General features: G+C 33.5%; 1 protein-coding gene and 1 long non-coding RNA gene across 4 annotated transcripts; both read right to left on the bottom strand.

Moving 5' to 3' along the window:
• Window positions 1-5,774: 5,774 nt before the first annotated feature.
• Window positions 5,775-7,533, bottom strand: LOC145564835 (scopoletin glucosyltransferase-like). The gene has a single exon (XM_081625018.1). The coding sequence runs from the start codon at window positions 7,263-7,265 to the stop codon at window positions 5,775-5,777; it is 1,491 nt and encodes a 496-aa protein (XP_081481144.1). The 5' UTR covers window positions 7,266-7,533.
• Window positions 7,534-9,318: 1,785 nt separating this feature from the next.
• LOC145562263 (uncharacterized) lies at window positions 9,319-15,767 on the bottom strand. Of its 3 annotated transcripts, XR_014094304.1 has the most exons (4): window positions 15,547-15,767; window positions 12,977-13,177; window positions 11,303-11,594; window positions 9,319-10,036 (listed from the first exon to the last, which is right to left on the bottom strand). It is a non-coding gene; the product is annotated as an uncharacterized LOC145562263 (long non-coding RNA). The 3 variants fall into 3 exon arrangements; XR_014094305.1 differs by lacking the exon at window positions 12,977-13,177 and having other exon boundaries at window positions 9,326-10,036; window positions 15,547-15,757; XR_014094303.1 differs by lacking the exons at window positions 12,977-13,177; window positions 15,547-15,767 and adding an exon at window positions 12,271-12,429 and having other exon boundaries at window positions 9,327-10,036.
• Between the last annotated feature and the right edge of the window lie 582 nt (window positions 15,768-16,349).

Below are 16,349 nucleotides of genomic sequence, written 5' to 3'. Positions count from 1 at the left end.
AAAGTTGCTTATATATATGTGAAGTGAAAATAGTCCTGCTATCTTGTGCATTCTTTTATGTCATTCCCTACGTCACTATATTTGGCAATTTCATTAGATGTCATGTGACAAGGATGTGTTGTAGTATTGGACGATTTAGCAATTTCATTAGATGTCATGTGACAAGCATGTGTTGTAGTATTGGACGATTTATAAAAATATATATATATATATATATGTATATATATATATATGTATATGTATATATATATATATATATAAAGGCAATTTATAAAATTAATTATATTTGCATTGGAATAATACTACAAATTTACCAAACTACATATTGTTCATGTGGGCTTGGTAAGAGATTTGTTTTTTTTTTTTTTTTTTTTTTTTTTTTTTTAAGGTAAAACCACTATTATTTACCAGATTCAGTATCTAGTTTTTTTTTAACAAAACACTACTTCCTGTGATTTAGGAATCAAATTTAACTAATGTAAATTATTTAAGATGAGTTGAATTTATCTAATTTATAGTTTAAGGAAGATATAACACCTCAACCTCATCATAAACGTCATCAGTTTACATTGTTTTGTCAAAGGTTCCTTTTTCTACTATTATAAAAATGACAAGGGAATTATTTGCTCAGTACAGAAAACTATAAATATAAATAAGATAAAAATTTTACGGATGATATCAAAAGTTTGGATGAAATACTTGGATGAGAGATCTCGAGGAACATTGGGGATACAAAATAAAGCTTCTAGATGGAGAGACAAGACAAACTAATTATCCCTAACATAAATTATAATATTATATATACCACCCATATGCTGAAGATGAATACGTACTGCATGCAATGTTGCAAATGGGTGGCCGATCCGATAAACTCATTATTTTGTGGCGGATTCTTGTTTGTCTTCTGCTATCTTATACGGAGTACGAAGTAGTTTTGGCTTTGTTGTAATTAGACCTGGCAATCTTGACCCATGTCCGATGACTCGACCCGAATGAATCGACCTATGATCCGAAATTGACCCGAAAACAGTGACCCGTAATTGACCCAAAACCTGAATCAACCCAACCCGACCCATACCCGACCCGAAGTGAAATTGACCCGACCTTGACCCGAAACCTGAAATGACCCGATCTGAAACGACCCGACCCGAGATGACCCGACCCGAAGTTGACCCGAGATCCGAAATGACCCGACCCAAAGTTGATCCGAGACCCGAAGTGACCCGAGACCGGAAGTTGACCCGATATCCAAAGTGACCTGACCTAAAACTTGAATAGACTCGAAACCTAAAGTGACCCGAAGCAAAATTATCTTATACCTTAAATGACCAGATCTATTTAAGCTAAAGACTTGACCTGAGCAAACCGACACGAAATAGAAAAAAACGGCAATCAAACTGACTTAATTTTTTTTTTTTTAATTATTTTGTAATGTGTAACAGTGTAAGTAATTTACATATTTTGAGCATAACTTTTCTCGATTTCTTCGGTCTTTTATCTGTACAAGTTATTAAAAATTCGTAAAAAGATTGAAATTTAACGACTATTCTACAGAGTTTGTCCATAAGATTAAAAAATTTAACTAAAGCTCGAAATAAAAGTCACAATTCTCACAAGTCTAGAAAAAAAAAATAGTACAATAATAATGCGTACATAACATAATGTTCAATACCAAATGAAATTACAAAATATTTTATAGTCAAACAATTACTATATTCCATGAAAAAAGTTGCCTTAATAAATATAGTGAGTTTCTCATCAAAAAATAATTAATTATATATACAGAGTTGAATTTAACCCAATACATCGACCCGACCCGAAGTTGATCCGAAAATTGGACCCAAAGATTGACCCGACCCGAAAATTGACCCGACCCTAACTGACCCGATCCAAACTTGACCCAACCCAAACTCGACCCAAAATGTTGACCCGATACCCGACCCGATCCAATTATCAGTCGACCCGAAATCAACCCAAAACCCAAAATGACCCGACCCGACCCGAACTTGACCCGATAACTTTTTGACCCGAACTTGACCCGACCCATACCCGATCCGAATGATCCATTTGCCAGGTCTAGTTGTAATAAGATGGTCCAAATTAAGGGGTTGCAATAGTTACTACTTACTACAATAATTTTTTAATGCAATAATGTTTGAAAATTTACCCTACTTACGCAATGTTAATGATGACCTTCTTTAGTGATATAACCATTGGAGAAAATATACTTGTATGTGGCCGTAGGATCTTACTCTCTCCTTGCCTAAAAATTTGACCTTTTTGGCCTAATTTTAGTCACAAAATAATTGACCCATTTATATTAAAATACCCACCAATTAACAATAATTTTTGTGCAAAATTAGCTTCTCTATATAAAATTTTGAATTTTCATGTATTTTTAATACTTTATCTCTCTACTTTTTTACAAACCCCATGACCCATGTAAATTTATTTTACAATATATTTTTACTTCTTTTTATTTAATTTTTTTAATACCAGCGAAATTAACCCAAAAGGGTCGTTCGTTCTTTCGGGACGGAAGGAGTATTAAAGATATTAATGACATAATTTTCTTTTTGAAGGAATTAATGACATAAATTGTGTATTGACAACAGTGAAATTTTTTATTTGATTAAAAATAATGAACGCATGAAGCAATAACGGATCTATGTAAAGTAAGCCTAGGTGGCACAAGTCCCACCACAATCAGATTCTTTTTTTTTTCTTTTTTAAAAAAAAAAAATTATGTAAGGTGTAATTTAGTAGCTTAACTAGTTAGCGTCCGATCCATGCTCGAATTTTTCAAAATACATAATTATTGGATTATTTTTATGCATAATATGGTAAATAAATTTTGTATGTCGATTTACTTAGTTCTTTTTTTAATTCAGTCAAATTGAACATAGGATTATGTATGTTAAAATTGAAAATTTTCTAGCTTATCTTTTACCCTGATAAAATTAATTTTTATTTATTGACTGTTTTTAAATTTCAAGCTTTATAAGTAACTTGAAATTATTTATTTTTAATGAAAAAAAAGCAATGTTTTTGGCTGGAAATTTTTTTATGTGGCGTTAATATGTGTAATCTAAGAATATTAATGGGGATTACTTTAGTATAATACGAAGTATATAGATTATTTACAACTTTTCAATGTCTGGTACTGCACTTACATTTGGTCTTAGGTTCAATCCTTAGAACAAATATCTTTCTTACTCCCTCCATGTCTTAATAAGTGTTACAATTTGACCGGAGCATAATTTTAGGCAATTTAATTAAATAAAATAAAATAATAGGTAAGTGGGATAGTTGGAGTATTAAAAAAATGTAAAAGAAGGATAATAAAGTTAATACTCCGTAGTTTATTAAAAGTAATGAATGTGATAGGAAAGAAATAATAAATAAAATAGTAGTGAGTTTGGGTGGCCTAGGGACCATGAGAGGAGAGAAATATAATATTAAAATATATTCTCTCCATCCCCAAAATTTCGACCCTTTTAGCCTAATTTTAGTCCCAAAATGATCGACCCATTTGCATTAAAATACCCACCAATTTACAACATAATATGTGCAAAATTAGCTTCTCCATATAAAATTTTGTTTTTTCATGTATTTTTAAAACTTTATCTTTCTACTTTTTTACAAACCCCAAGTAAATTTATCTTTCCAATATGTTTTTATTTCTTTTTATTTAAGTTTCTTAATAACCGCAAAATCAACCCAAAAGGTCGAAGTTTTGGGGACGGAGGGAGTAGTTTTTTTCCAAAAAAAGAAGTGTAACACCTATTAAAATACGACCTCATTTGGTAAGTGAAATATTTATTAAAACACGGAGGGAATATTATTTTTAATATTTTTCTACTAAGTGCCCCTCCAAACTAAAATTTCTACCTATATGTCAATGGGAGGAAGTACAGTATTACTCCTTAAATACTCATTTATGAACAATTAATCCCTACCTTTTAAAAAGTAGGAGAAAACTCTAATAAATAGTGTTGAGTATGCCCCTAAAAATGTTTATTTATGTATTTAACGTGTTTTAAAAGTATGACTACAATTTTATGAATAATGTTGACACGATTATGCCCCTAAAATGTTCATTTATATATTTTCCTTCATTAATGTTAATTATTTTTTTAACTCTTGAAAATAATATTTGGAGTTCTATACTCTTAAAAATATTTGTTTAACGCTAGTAACAACTAAAGTTATAACATAACGCCAAATGATCAAATAATCGAAAGAATTTTCTGGTCATAGCTAGCTATGACGCGCGCGCTAGATGCCTTAGTTACAATCAAAATTTCATGTCTGATCTAATAATACATTCCAAAAATCCATGGTATTTGATTGATTAGCATGTAATTGAGCTTCCGTACGAAGCTAAGTCAAACTAGTTTTCACTCAACAAACTGTTGCTATATCTTACCACCTTACAGTAAGCTGAAGTCCATCAACACCTCAATTATTATCATATTACTATAGTAGATAGAGAGGAAACACTCTTCATATCATACCTTAAACCTACCACGAATTTTTCAACATCAGATGCTACTTCTCGAAAGACATTTCAATGAATACATAAAATATTGTAATATTATAAGTGTATTCAATCTCATACGGAGTATTAAAGATTAACTTTATCCATTCATACACTTCAAAACAATGACAACTTCTTGGAATTTGATGCATTTAAGAATATATAGAAGAGTATAAAAACCAATATCTTTAGCAAGTGCACTAAAAACCTGTTATTAATACTAATGATTTCAATGTAAAATATATAAGTTGGCTGATTGGCTCTATAAAGATAAATTGATACACTCATACAATTTAATTTGTCAACCGATTTATTGCGTGTGACTAGGCCTGGTAATTGGACAGGGCTACCCAATGGCAAAAGGGCCGGGCTCATAATTAAAGGGTCTTGACCCTTTTTAATTTTAATGGACAGGGTATTTACAGGGTCATATCTTATAGGGCTGTTATAGGGTTTTTCAGTTAAAGCCCAATAATTAAGGAAATACTAATAGACAGCCCAATAAGAGCTTAAGAGTTACGTTCTCTACTTCTCTCTAACTCTGAAATTTTAGTCTCTTTTTTATTCAGTCAAAATCCCTAATTCTCAACCCCAAATCCCTAATTTCCTAAAAAATTCATCTACTCTGTACTTCGTAATCAAAATCAAATTCTGATTTTATTCTAATTCTCAACTTCTTCTCTTTTCGATTTTAATTTACTTTTTATCAAAATAAAATCCATCTATTTCCAAGATGACGGTGGGGAGATTCAAGGAAATTGATGATAAGGTTGCAATTGACAATATCAAGCAAATGACTAGGTAAGATTGCAATTGAGATTTTTGGAAATTTGGGAAAGATGAAGTATTGAAGGTAAGAATGTCAATTTAATATCAACTGAAGGTAACATTGCAAATTGCAATTGAGATTTTGGAAGATTTGGGGAAGATGATGCATTGAAGCCCCTGCCATAGAGCACGCATGGATGGAGAGTGAGAGAGGAGGAGAGAGAATATGAAGATGAGTATGTAAATATTATGAGATTTTTGGGTATGATTTTTAGTTTTTGACTTAAATTAATTGATTTTGAATTTTAGCACTGACCCTCTATTGACCCTTTAAATTTTGCACTGACCCTGACCCGCCCCTGACCCACAACGACCCTGACCTGCCCCTGACCCGCTAAATATTTCTCTTGAACCGCAATCGACCCGCCCCGCTAATGACCCGCACTGACCCGCCCAATAACCAGGCCTACGTGTGACTAATAGGCCCATCACGTACACCAAATAAGCTCAATTCTTGTATTAAGGAATTCATACTACAATATGATGATCCACCAACTTCAACAGCATTCCTTGCTAATTCTTTCAACTTCTTTGCCCTGCTTCTTATCTCAAAGGCTTCTTCACCCACCATAACTCTTCTTATAGCTTCCTTTATATCTTCCGATTTTACGTTCTCCACTATTCTACAATATTTCTTAGCTCCAACGACAACCCCAGTCCTCAAAACCTTAGTCACCATCTTTTCATTGAAAAATTGCTCGGCAAACACTGGCCAAGTTACCATAGGAACCCCACATGATATGCCTTCTAATGTCGAATTCCATCCACAATGTGTCACGAATGCTCCTATAGCTTCGTGGTCCAAAATTAGCATTTGAGGTGCCCATCCCCTTATTATTAGTCCTTTTCCTTCCATCCTTTTTTCAAATTCATATGGTAACCGATCTTCAATTTTCACCTCCTCATTGTCAGTGCTTCTCCTCACCACCCATATAAAATCTTGCTCCGAAGCTTCTAGGCCGATTGCGATCTCTTGCAGTTGCAGGGTTGAGACTTTGGCTATGCTACCAAAGCAAATGTAAACAACCGACTTAGGCTTCTTTGAATCGAGCCACTTCAAGCACTCATGCTCATCAATCGAGCAATCATCCCCCCGTTGGAATTTAGCTTCTTTTTCGCGGTTGCATAGTGAAACAGGACCTATATGCCATGCCTTCCTACCCATAACCTTTGTATAATAATCTACATAATCGGGCTCAAGCTCATAAAAGCTATTCATAATGATTCCATAGCTCCTCTCAGCAGCCTCCATAGCACGACCAAGTATTTTCTTCCATTCTTCCGAGACCTTATCTTTTACTTGCTCGTTCATAGTAGGATCTAGTTGAGATCTTGTAAGTATTATTCCATGAGGAATTTCAGGGACGACAAACTCCTCATCGTTGGATGAGACTAATTTCTGAGGCTCATATTTCATCATCGCGTGCCCCACACATTGTGCAAAGTAGCTAGTTCCATGAAACACCAAGCTTGGCACGTTAAATTTGGCTGCAACATCAGCAGCAAAAGGATACATCATATCCGCGACTAAGCAATTAGGCTTGTATTTTTCCATGACTTGCTCAAGTGATTCTTGTAGCAAGTCAGTGGCCTTGAAAAATTTGATAAATAATTCATCAGAAGTTATTTGGCCACAATTCTCTATTCCCTCCGGAATGCCACCTTCCTTATATGGAAATGGTACAATTTCAACATCGATTAATGGAAGACCAACATCTTTGTAGGCCGTCGATTGAAGTGCTTTATTAATAGTTGGTGCATTGAGAGGGGTTGTGATGATGGTAGTTTTGACATGGTTGGCTGCAAACAGCTTCGCGATATCTATGATTGGGAGCACATGGCCAGCAGCCATAAGCGGAAAGAGGACTACATGAAGCCTTTGTGGTTCGGCACCCATTATTTATCAAGAGATTTTATTTTTAAGCTAGGCTTTGGTTATTTGGTGTTACTTAGTTTGTGGGATAATGGGATATATATGAACAAGCTAAGTTGCTAGCTTATATAACAGTGACTCAAGTGTTAGGAATTCGATCTAGTGTATAATTCATAAAATCATAATTGTATGTCATTGTCATTCCCCACGTCACTTTATTTGTCCACCCATTGTTACTAGATATTTGCAATTTTGCATGCATGTTCATTTAATGGTTGATTAGTTTAGTGAAAATTCATGTAATGGACGTTATGTAATCATGTTGATAATTAAGTTTGAATATAAGTGTTCTGCAGAGTTCTAGCCTTCTAGGTTGATACTCTCTCTAACAAAAATAATTTCTCCTGTTTAAGTACATCACCTTTTTTTTTTTTTTAACAAGTACATCATTTCCTTCATAAACTTTTGTTTGATTCTATTTTTATGTATTTGTTAATTTAGATTTTATTTATAAAAAGCGTTGATTTTTTATTAATGTAATAATTTTGTTAAAAAAAACTATATCATTTCCTTTTAAAGACATTTTCTCTACATTTTTTAAAATTAATTATACGAAGTATCTCTCTTCTCACGTGTCTCCAGTCCAACTTACATATATAATTTACAAGCCCCTCGATTTTTAAATATGGTAATTGAAATTAAAATATACGTATATAGATTACCAAACAAACCCCACCTAGACAATATTTTACTCTATTCAACTCACCTTCATAAAACTTTGTGCCAATCAAACTGGTGCAAATAAAGATTTCATTTAGTTTCTTGCTACCTCAATCTTGTTCTTGTTTTAACTTTGCCCGATCTTCAAGATATATGTACATTTAAATATTTACCGCTAATTCTAACACTGCACTAATCATGGAGGTTATCTATTTATTTATAGAAGGATTCTTTGTAATATATATATACAGTATAACAAAAAAATTTAGGAAATTTTTTTGAAAACCATCTTATAAAAATCAAATTTTGTTGAAAAACATCTTATAAATTTATTTTTGTCAAAGCACACCTGTTTCAAATTTTTTTTGTCAAAGCACACCTGTTTTAAAAAATTTTTGTTAAGTCCCACCATTCCCCCGGATTCCGACTAATTACTTACAATTTCGGCGTTGACTAACATGTGCATCTCACGTAACCCACTTAACCCTACTTTTCTTTTATTTATACCCCCTTTTCCCCATTCATTCCCCTCTTCGTCACCCCTCTTCATCATAATTTGGTTATAATAACCTTTAATACAATTGCACAGAAATGTAAGTGACGAAGGGGGAATGAATGGAGGGAAAAGGGGGGGATAAATAATAGAAAAGTGGAGTTAAGTGGGTCATGTGAGGTGCACATGCTAATCAACGCTGGAAGTGTCAATCAATAGTCGAAATCCGAAAAGTGGTGGGATTCAACAAGAAAAAAAAAATTAAAACAGGTGTGCTTTGACAAAAAATAATTTATAAGATGATTTTCAATAAAATTTGGTTTTTATAAGATGATATTCAACAAATTTTCCAAAAATTTAAGGGTTGTATCAAAAGTGAGAACTTGTGGAATGTGAGAGAGTTTCTAGATGGAGAAATGAGACAAGCTGTATGTGATGGTTTGTTTTAACCCGTGATACTGCACCGCATGCAATATTGTTTGTGTCGGATACTAGTTTGTCTCCTACTATCAACTGTACTGGCTTTGTTGTAATAAGATGGTCCATAAGAGGTCCCAATAATTAATACTAAGTTATATAATATGAGTAATATATTACGAGTAATAATTTTAGATGAATGATTGAATGGTGTCTACTAGTTTATGTGTTGGACGAGTCCGGCTCTAGACTGTACTTTAAAGATTTTAACACAAATAGAATCTTCTACATTAATGGCTTTTCAACGGTTTAAAACATAATCAAGGGTTTAAAACATGATATAAGAAATACTGAACACCTCAAACAGAGCAGGTTGTAGTTCAAAGAACATCAGAATTACAGGTTAAGAGATGATCCTTACAAAGACTAATTTTTTCAGGTGTATAAGGTTGAAGCACGACACCTACATGGCTAGTCATGAGAACTAAATTACAGACAGGGCCGATGCAGATATGGAAAGCCTAAACATCATGTGAACCCTCAACCACACCAGTATACCACATTGCATATATAATTACAAATCGTCAGATTTTACACACTGCACTTACAAATTTCATTTTCTCAAGCAGCAGGAAACTCAGAATTAACTAGATGAATCTGCCAGATACGCAATTAAATTTCACACTTATACTCAGCCATATAAGAGAGATGATGGAAGGCAGAAAATGGAGCGAGAAGGTTCAAACTGAATAAGCTCAATGCAGCAAAGGAGCTCTAAGCCAGTACACCTCTCTAATTGAAGTTTGACTTTTGGGTAAGCAAACCACAAACATGAAGGCCATTTTATTAGAGTATGTATCCAAGGATCATTATCATGTGGCCGTCTAAAAGATATTACAAATTTCTGTACAACATGGCAGTGTTTACAGATTTCGATGACAAGCATCTCGAAGTTCAATTTGCAGACAAATAGTTTCTCCCACACCATCAAACAGTGACAGTTTCCAGATTCCAAGCATCCCACCTCTAATCCTCTATGGCCTTATCAGCAACTAGCATCACATTTCATTTTTTGTAAAATGTGGTTTGTAACACATCCCCTTAACAGATTAGAAGCATCTCATGGAACAAATCAAGCTTTAATCATAGCATATGGTAGTAAGGCCTGAATCAGATGATCACGAATTCTCAAAATACCAACTGGGGTCAACAAAGAAACAAAAACGCACTTATAAACAAGCAAGCAAACAAACAGGATCACAAAGACGAATGACCTCCAATTCTCAAAATACCTATATGTAATTAAAATTTTCAGAAGGATCAATGGTCTCATTTCTCTCATCCTAGCCATCTCTTTCAGTATTAGATCTAGCAAATCTCTCCTTTTTCTCTGCTTCTATCCCTAGTTTTTTTAACTTAGTATTGCTAATTGAAGCAATATAGACAGTTTTCACAAGCTCTTCATTAATAAATCCAGCTCCTGAATATCCTTTCTTTTTCTCTTCTTCTCCATTACAGACTGTATGTTTTCAATAAACTCATCGCACATTTGGTATTCAACCAAACCAGCATGACCAATACATTCATATCCCGGGTTTTTATAACAGCAGCAGTACTTTCTCCTTTCATGTTAATTAGATCTAACAGATTTTCTTCCTTTTACAGCATTTAATCCTGCTGCCTTCTGCATCACTGATTGCATTGACATGGCTGTCATTAAAAACTCCAGAAGTTCTTTAAATGAAAAGGCAGCCCCCAAAACCTCCCCAACCTTTTACATTTTTTGCTTCTCAATCACCAAAAGTTCAACTTTCCTGGTAAACTCATGATTAGTTTAAATTCAATAAAACTAGCATCACGAATAGTATCATTTACACCAGGATAACTAGCATCACCAACAGTATCATCTACACCAGGAAAACCAGCATCTTTAATTTTTCAGTTTTATTTCTCTTTTACTTTTTCTGCACCTGTTCATTGCTAATATTGCCTCTAAACCTATTATCTTCTCTACCACTAACTGCACGCAAATGGCTACTATGCAGTCTACGCCTCAAATCTTCTTTACTTGACAAACCATCTCCCATATCCTCTATTTCATTCTTTACCCTCTTGTTCTTGATAGACACACCCTTTTTAGTAATATTATGATGTTTTCGGAATTCAAGAAAACTAACATGACCAATATTACCATTTAGGTTCTTCATTCCTTTAGATTTTACTTATTTCTTCAACCCCAGCATCAGATTTAAAACACCATTCTTCCAGGGATATGCTGGGCAAACTCTTCATTAATCAAAGTACCAACAATTTTATTTAGCATGCAATATAAACCTCGAAAAGACTAGTGCATACTCAGATTCACAAACAAGAAACTACAAAAAGATTAGCTACAGGCAGCGGGTTAATTGGTATTTAAGAGAAGACATACATTTTCTCAAGTATTCATTGAATGTGTTTAGGGATTTCGCCTTTGTTCAAGAGAGATAACGAGTACTCTGCAGCATCTATGAGGTCAGCAACATTGTGTAGGGACTTCTCTTCAGATCCCAGCATGAAGATAGCGCGAACCTCAGCTTTCTTGGCCATTCTTGCTGCAAAGGGCAGCGGTAAGTCTGGAGAATTGAGACTTCGCAATATTTGTCTGTACAAAGATAGAACTCGACCCTTATTCCTCATTAAATCCTCCGTTGTTGCCCATATCAGACCTTTTGCCATTCGATCTGTTGCATCAATCATATCACAACTTCTGAATCAGAAACCCAATTAACTTATGCAGCAGGCTCATTATACATTACACAACCTTACAAACCAAATGTCAGTTCATATGTAACATACAAGGTTATCAAAAATCAGGATTCTACTTTGGATGGGAAGAGTCGCAAATTGGATCATAGAATCGATCAATCCAAGAAATATTGCACAATATGAAACTACACTCAACTATGTCAAATGTTTACTCATTATGTAAAGCATGAATAAAATTCAATTTTTTTAACATCTAAAATCTAACCCATAAAATGGAATTACTAATCAAGAAATATAGCAGAATAAGCATAATCAAGAAATATAGCAGACTAAGCATTATCAAGAAATTTAAATGAAGAATATAAAAGAGCATAATCAAATAATCAGCTTGGAATGAGCATAATTAATTAAATGGAGGAAAATCAAGAAAAATTAACCATATAAAACTGGAAATCTAGATTCAATTTGGTGACAATGTTTGCCTATTTAGGATTTTATTGAAAAATTCAGCTTCAGTGAAATCCTTTTGAACTTGATTGAAAAATCGAGGCAGCAACAGTAAGGGTTTCGTTGTGTAGTGTGAACAGTGAAAGATTAACAGTTGATTGTCAAACTGATAGTCGAGATTAAAAGAAGAAAAAAAAATGTAACCTGAGAAGCTGGTTCAATGGAGGAGAGATAGCTCACAAATCGCTTCAGCCATAAATTTAGAGTACGCTTCAATGGAGGAGAAATAGGAGGAGTGGTGTGAATTGTGAAGAGAAAAAGACTTCTAAGTGTAGAACCGTAGATAAAGTGTTACACTTACTAAATACTCGTTAATGTAGCCATTGTTTATATGTTACTCCGTACTTCTTTATTTTTAGCAAATTATTACACTTTTATTTTTATTTTTTTTTGAATAATAATTATTACATGTTTATACTCCCTACTTTGTAAGTATTATTATGAAATACTTACTTCGGAGTAGTATTCAACAACAATTCACATAAAACATTGGAGTACTTTGTATCTTTTACATAAATTAATTTTTACAAAAATTTATAGTCAAATTTGACACTTCGTATGTGAAAAGTATAAAATGTCAAATTGTCTCATTTATTGTAAGGAGTAAAAGGGAGGGAGACGTATATTTAAACATCAAAGCTTGGTTTTAAAAAGCGAGAGGCGCACCTAGGCGCAAAGGGTCCCCAGAGCCTAGGCGCGAGGCGCAAAGCGGAGGCGCGCGCCTCTTGGATATGAGGCGCACCTTAAGTGCCCAAAACCTTATAATTTACTTCTAGACCAAGATATAAGCCTTAAATAATCAAAATAACATATTATAAATGCATAAATTAACAAAGGAACTACAAGATACCCTTAAAAGGCGCTAATGGCATGAAACTCTCTAAAGCCACCAACTAAGTGTTGTTTCAAACGATGTGCCCCTCCCTTAGTCACTTTACCACAAAAACTACAATGCCAATTAACTCTATTATTAGGTTCCGGTTTTCCATATTTTCTAGCCGGGTCAAGATCGGATGATCCGGTGGAAGGAAGAGACTCTTCATCCATGTTCCTATAACAGAAAACAGTAACAATTTTCGTCAAAAAAAAAACAGTAACAAAATAAATATATATAAACAGAGAAAAACAAAAAAAATTAGAACCAAAAAACTAAAATAAATAAACTGGAAAGCCAAACAAAAAAAAAAAAAAAAAAAAAAAAAAACAGTAACAAAATAAATATATATAAACAGAGAAAAACAAAAAAAATTGGAACCAAAAAACTAAAATAAATAAACTGGAAAGCCAAAAAAAAAAAAAAAAAAAAAAAAAAAAAAAAAAAAAAAAAAAAAAAAAAAAAACAGAATATAAAATCAGAATACAGAAGTTAAAAAACAAATTTTAAAAACAAAAGAAAAAAAAGAAGCAGGTATACAATTTTAAAGAGAACGAAGAAGGTATACAATTCCTAAAAAAAAAAATAAAAAAAAAGAAGCAGTACAAAAAACGAAAAAAAATAAATAAAGCAAGCTAACCTGGTTTTCGGCGAGATCCACCACTGCTTGGGTCGTTTCCTGCGAGAATCGGCAGGTTTCCGGGAGAACCAGCAAGTTCCGGCGAGATTTGGCAGGTTTCCGGCGAGAATTGGTTGAGACCCAACGTGAATTGCCTGGTTTCTGGAAGCTAGGGTTTTACTTTTCAAATAGATTTGTTTTCTCTCTCTTCTATTTCTTTAATTAAAGCTTTTTTTTTTTAATAAATTGAAGTTGCACGTGCGTATAAAGGCCTAAGATCTACAAGGCGTCGCCTCACAGCGCCTCACGCCTCAAGGCTTAAGCGCTGAGGCGCGCGCCTCCTAGACTTCGCCACGCTTTTACACAGTGAGGCGCTTTGCAGCCCGCCTCGCGCCTCAAGTGCGCCTAGGCGCGCTTTTTTAAACTAAGCGTCAAAGTAATAATTACTTGTTTTAATTCCATTGTAACAACAATTACTTCCTCTGTTTTTCTAATTTCTACCCTATTGTCCTCGTTAAAGTAAGAGTACGCACAAGCAGTAACTTGGAAAACAAAGTGAGTATTTCATTTTTCCCATCTCAATTTAGGCAATGTTCGCTCTATAAAAATTAGTAATTTCTAAATAAAAATGTATATATTATAAAGAAAAAATTACATAATTTAAATTCAGTATAAGTAATTTTATTTTAGCAAATTTAATTTAATTTCAATAAAAATAATTTCAATTTAAAAAATAAAGTAAAAAAAAAAAAACCAAATACTTTTCCTTTGTTTTTTTTTACTTGACCTTTTTTTTTTTTTTTTTTTTTTATTTTTACGCTTACAATTTTTCTTTTACTCAACTATTCAAATGTATCCTTACCTTAAATTGGATAATAATATTCGCTGGTAAACAAGCCACAATCAAAATATAAAGAAAATAACTCATCTAAATTATCTATGGATATTCAAACCCCACAACCTAAAGAACAGGAGAAGGAAGAAATACACAAACAGATACATAAGCTATAGGCAAACTAGAACATAATCTTTATAAATTAAACTCAATCAAACAAAATTATAGACCTTAACACTATTTTTGGATTGAAGGAAATCGAGGAAAAGGAAGTGAAGAGAAATGGAGGGATGGATTATGTTTCATTTAAATAACAAATGAAGAAGGAAGGGAATTGGAGAGAAGAGAAACAGAGGAATTAAATAGAAAGAAATTGATCTTGATCTCTCCAACAATGAAAGATTTGAAAGGAAATTGCTTTATTCTCCCTCCCTTCCCCTTCCCTTCCCACCTCCTCCCCTCCCCTTCTTTACCTTCCCATTTCTCTATCCAAACACGCTGTAAGTGTCTGAAAAAGCAACCAACTCCCACTTGTCACGTATATGGGGAGTTAAGCAGCCTTTCCAATTAGCAGGTAGACTGTTGCCAAGGATCATTAATCATGGGTTATTCTCTCAATCAAATGCAACCCCAAACAAAGCACAAATACATTGAGCTAAATCAATCATTGACTCAAGAGTCGAGAGACTATTAAAGTAAACACTTTCCATTCAATCTATTTCAACCCCAAACAAAGCCCTAAATTGGTGAATGCAGAAAACATTTTTGGACCCCAGAAACTCCTTTCAATCCTAAATATGTGGTGCCAATATCTAACCCTAATTTCCAACAGCAGATAAAATTAAATTGGGTTTCCAAAACAAACAAGCAAACTCATTCAGAACAACCAGTAGTCTAAATCGATCGATTTCAACTATTTCAAATAACCCCAACTCTGAAATATCAATGTACACCTCTCAAAATTAATAGCGATAATCCAACAATTTACAAATTCAATTGAATGAAACCAAAGCACGCATAATAATAGTGAATTGAAACTAAATTTGAAAAATAAATAAATAAATAAATAAATGTAATAATCCAGAGAAATACCTGAATTAGAGAGGATGGCGGGGAATTTTTTGAAGAAGATAATTGAGCACAATCGGAATTAGAATTTGAGAACGTCAGACTTTGAGTTTGAGCTCGCGTCGAAAGAGTGGAGGACTGGAAAATGTGGGGAATTATGGATGAACTGAAGCCTATACGACTAACGAGTCCCCAAAGGATCGGGGATTTGGGGACTGGGGTTAAGAGGATACTCGTGGAGCCGGCAAAAACTGACCTGCTAAGTTGTCAACTTAAATTGAACTTATTACGAATTACAATAATAACAAGTTGGGTTGAAGTTTTTAACTCGTTTAATCAAATGGTTTGGATTCAATTACTAATAGCTAGATCCGGCTAGCAACTATACTATTGTTAATTTGTATGTTCCTAGTGTTTTAAAAGTTCAAGTATTGTTCCCTAAGAATATGACACTTAAATCGTTTTTATTTAAGTGTTAGAATATGTTTTGAATCAGTTACCCCATTTAAATTCAAATAAATCTACCTCTAGGTTTTGTAAGTATAATTTAAATTGACTTAAGGTTTAACTAGCCCTTATTTAGTAATATTTACTTTCCCTAATATCAATAAAGGAATGTATTTTATGAGTCAGACTCACTTCCATTTTTTTTAAAGTGCATCCACTTCCTTTATTTTGATTTTTTGAGTTCACCTTATAATCATAGAATTTTTTTATATTTTTTTTCGGTGTTTAGAGAGCTACAAGAGCGAGGTGAGAATCGATCTCATTATATCCTGAAACCAAAAGGAGACTCTAACCATTTAAGCTATCCCTTACACTCATAG

This window comes from Chenopodium album, chromosome 10 (assembly GCF_948465745.1).
Source record: "Chenopodium album chromosome 10, dcCheAlbu1.1, whole genome shotgun sequence".
Taxonomy (NCBI): domain Eukaryota; kingdom Viridiplantae; phylum Streptophyta; class Magnoliopsida; order Caryophyllales; family Amaranthaceae; genus Chenopodium; species Chenopodium album.
The sequence above is the reverse complement of the archived record's forward strand: the minus strand, read 5'-3'. Positions and strand labels throughout refer to the sequence as shown.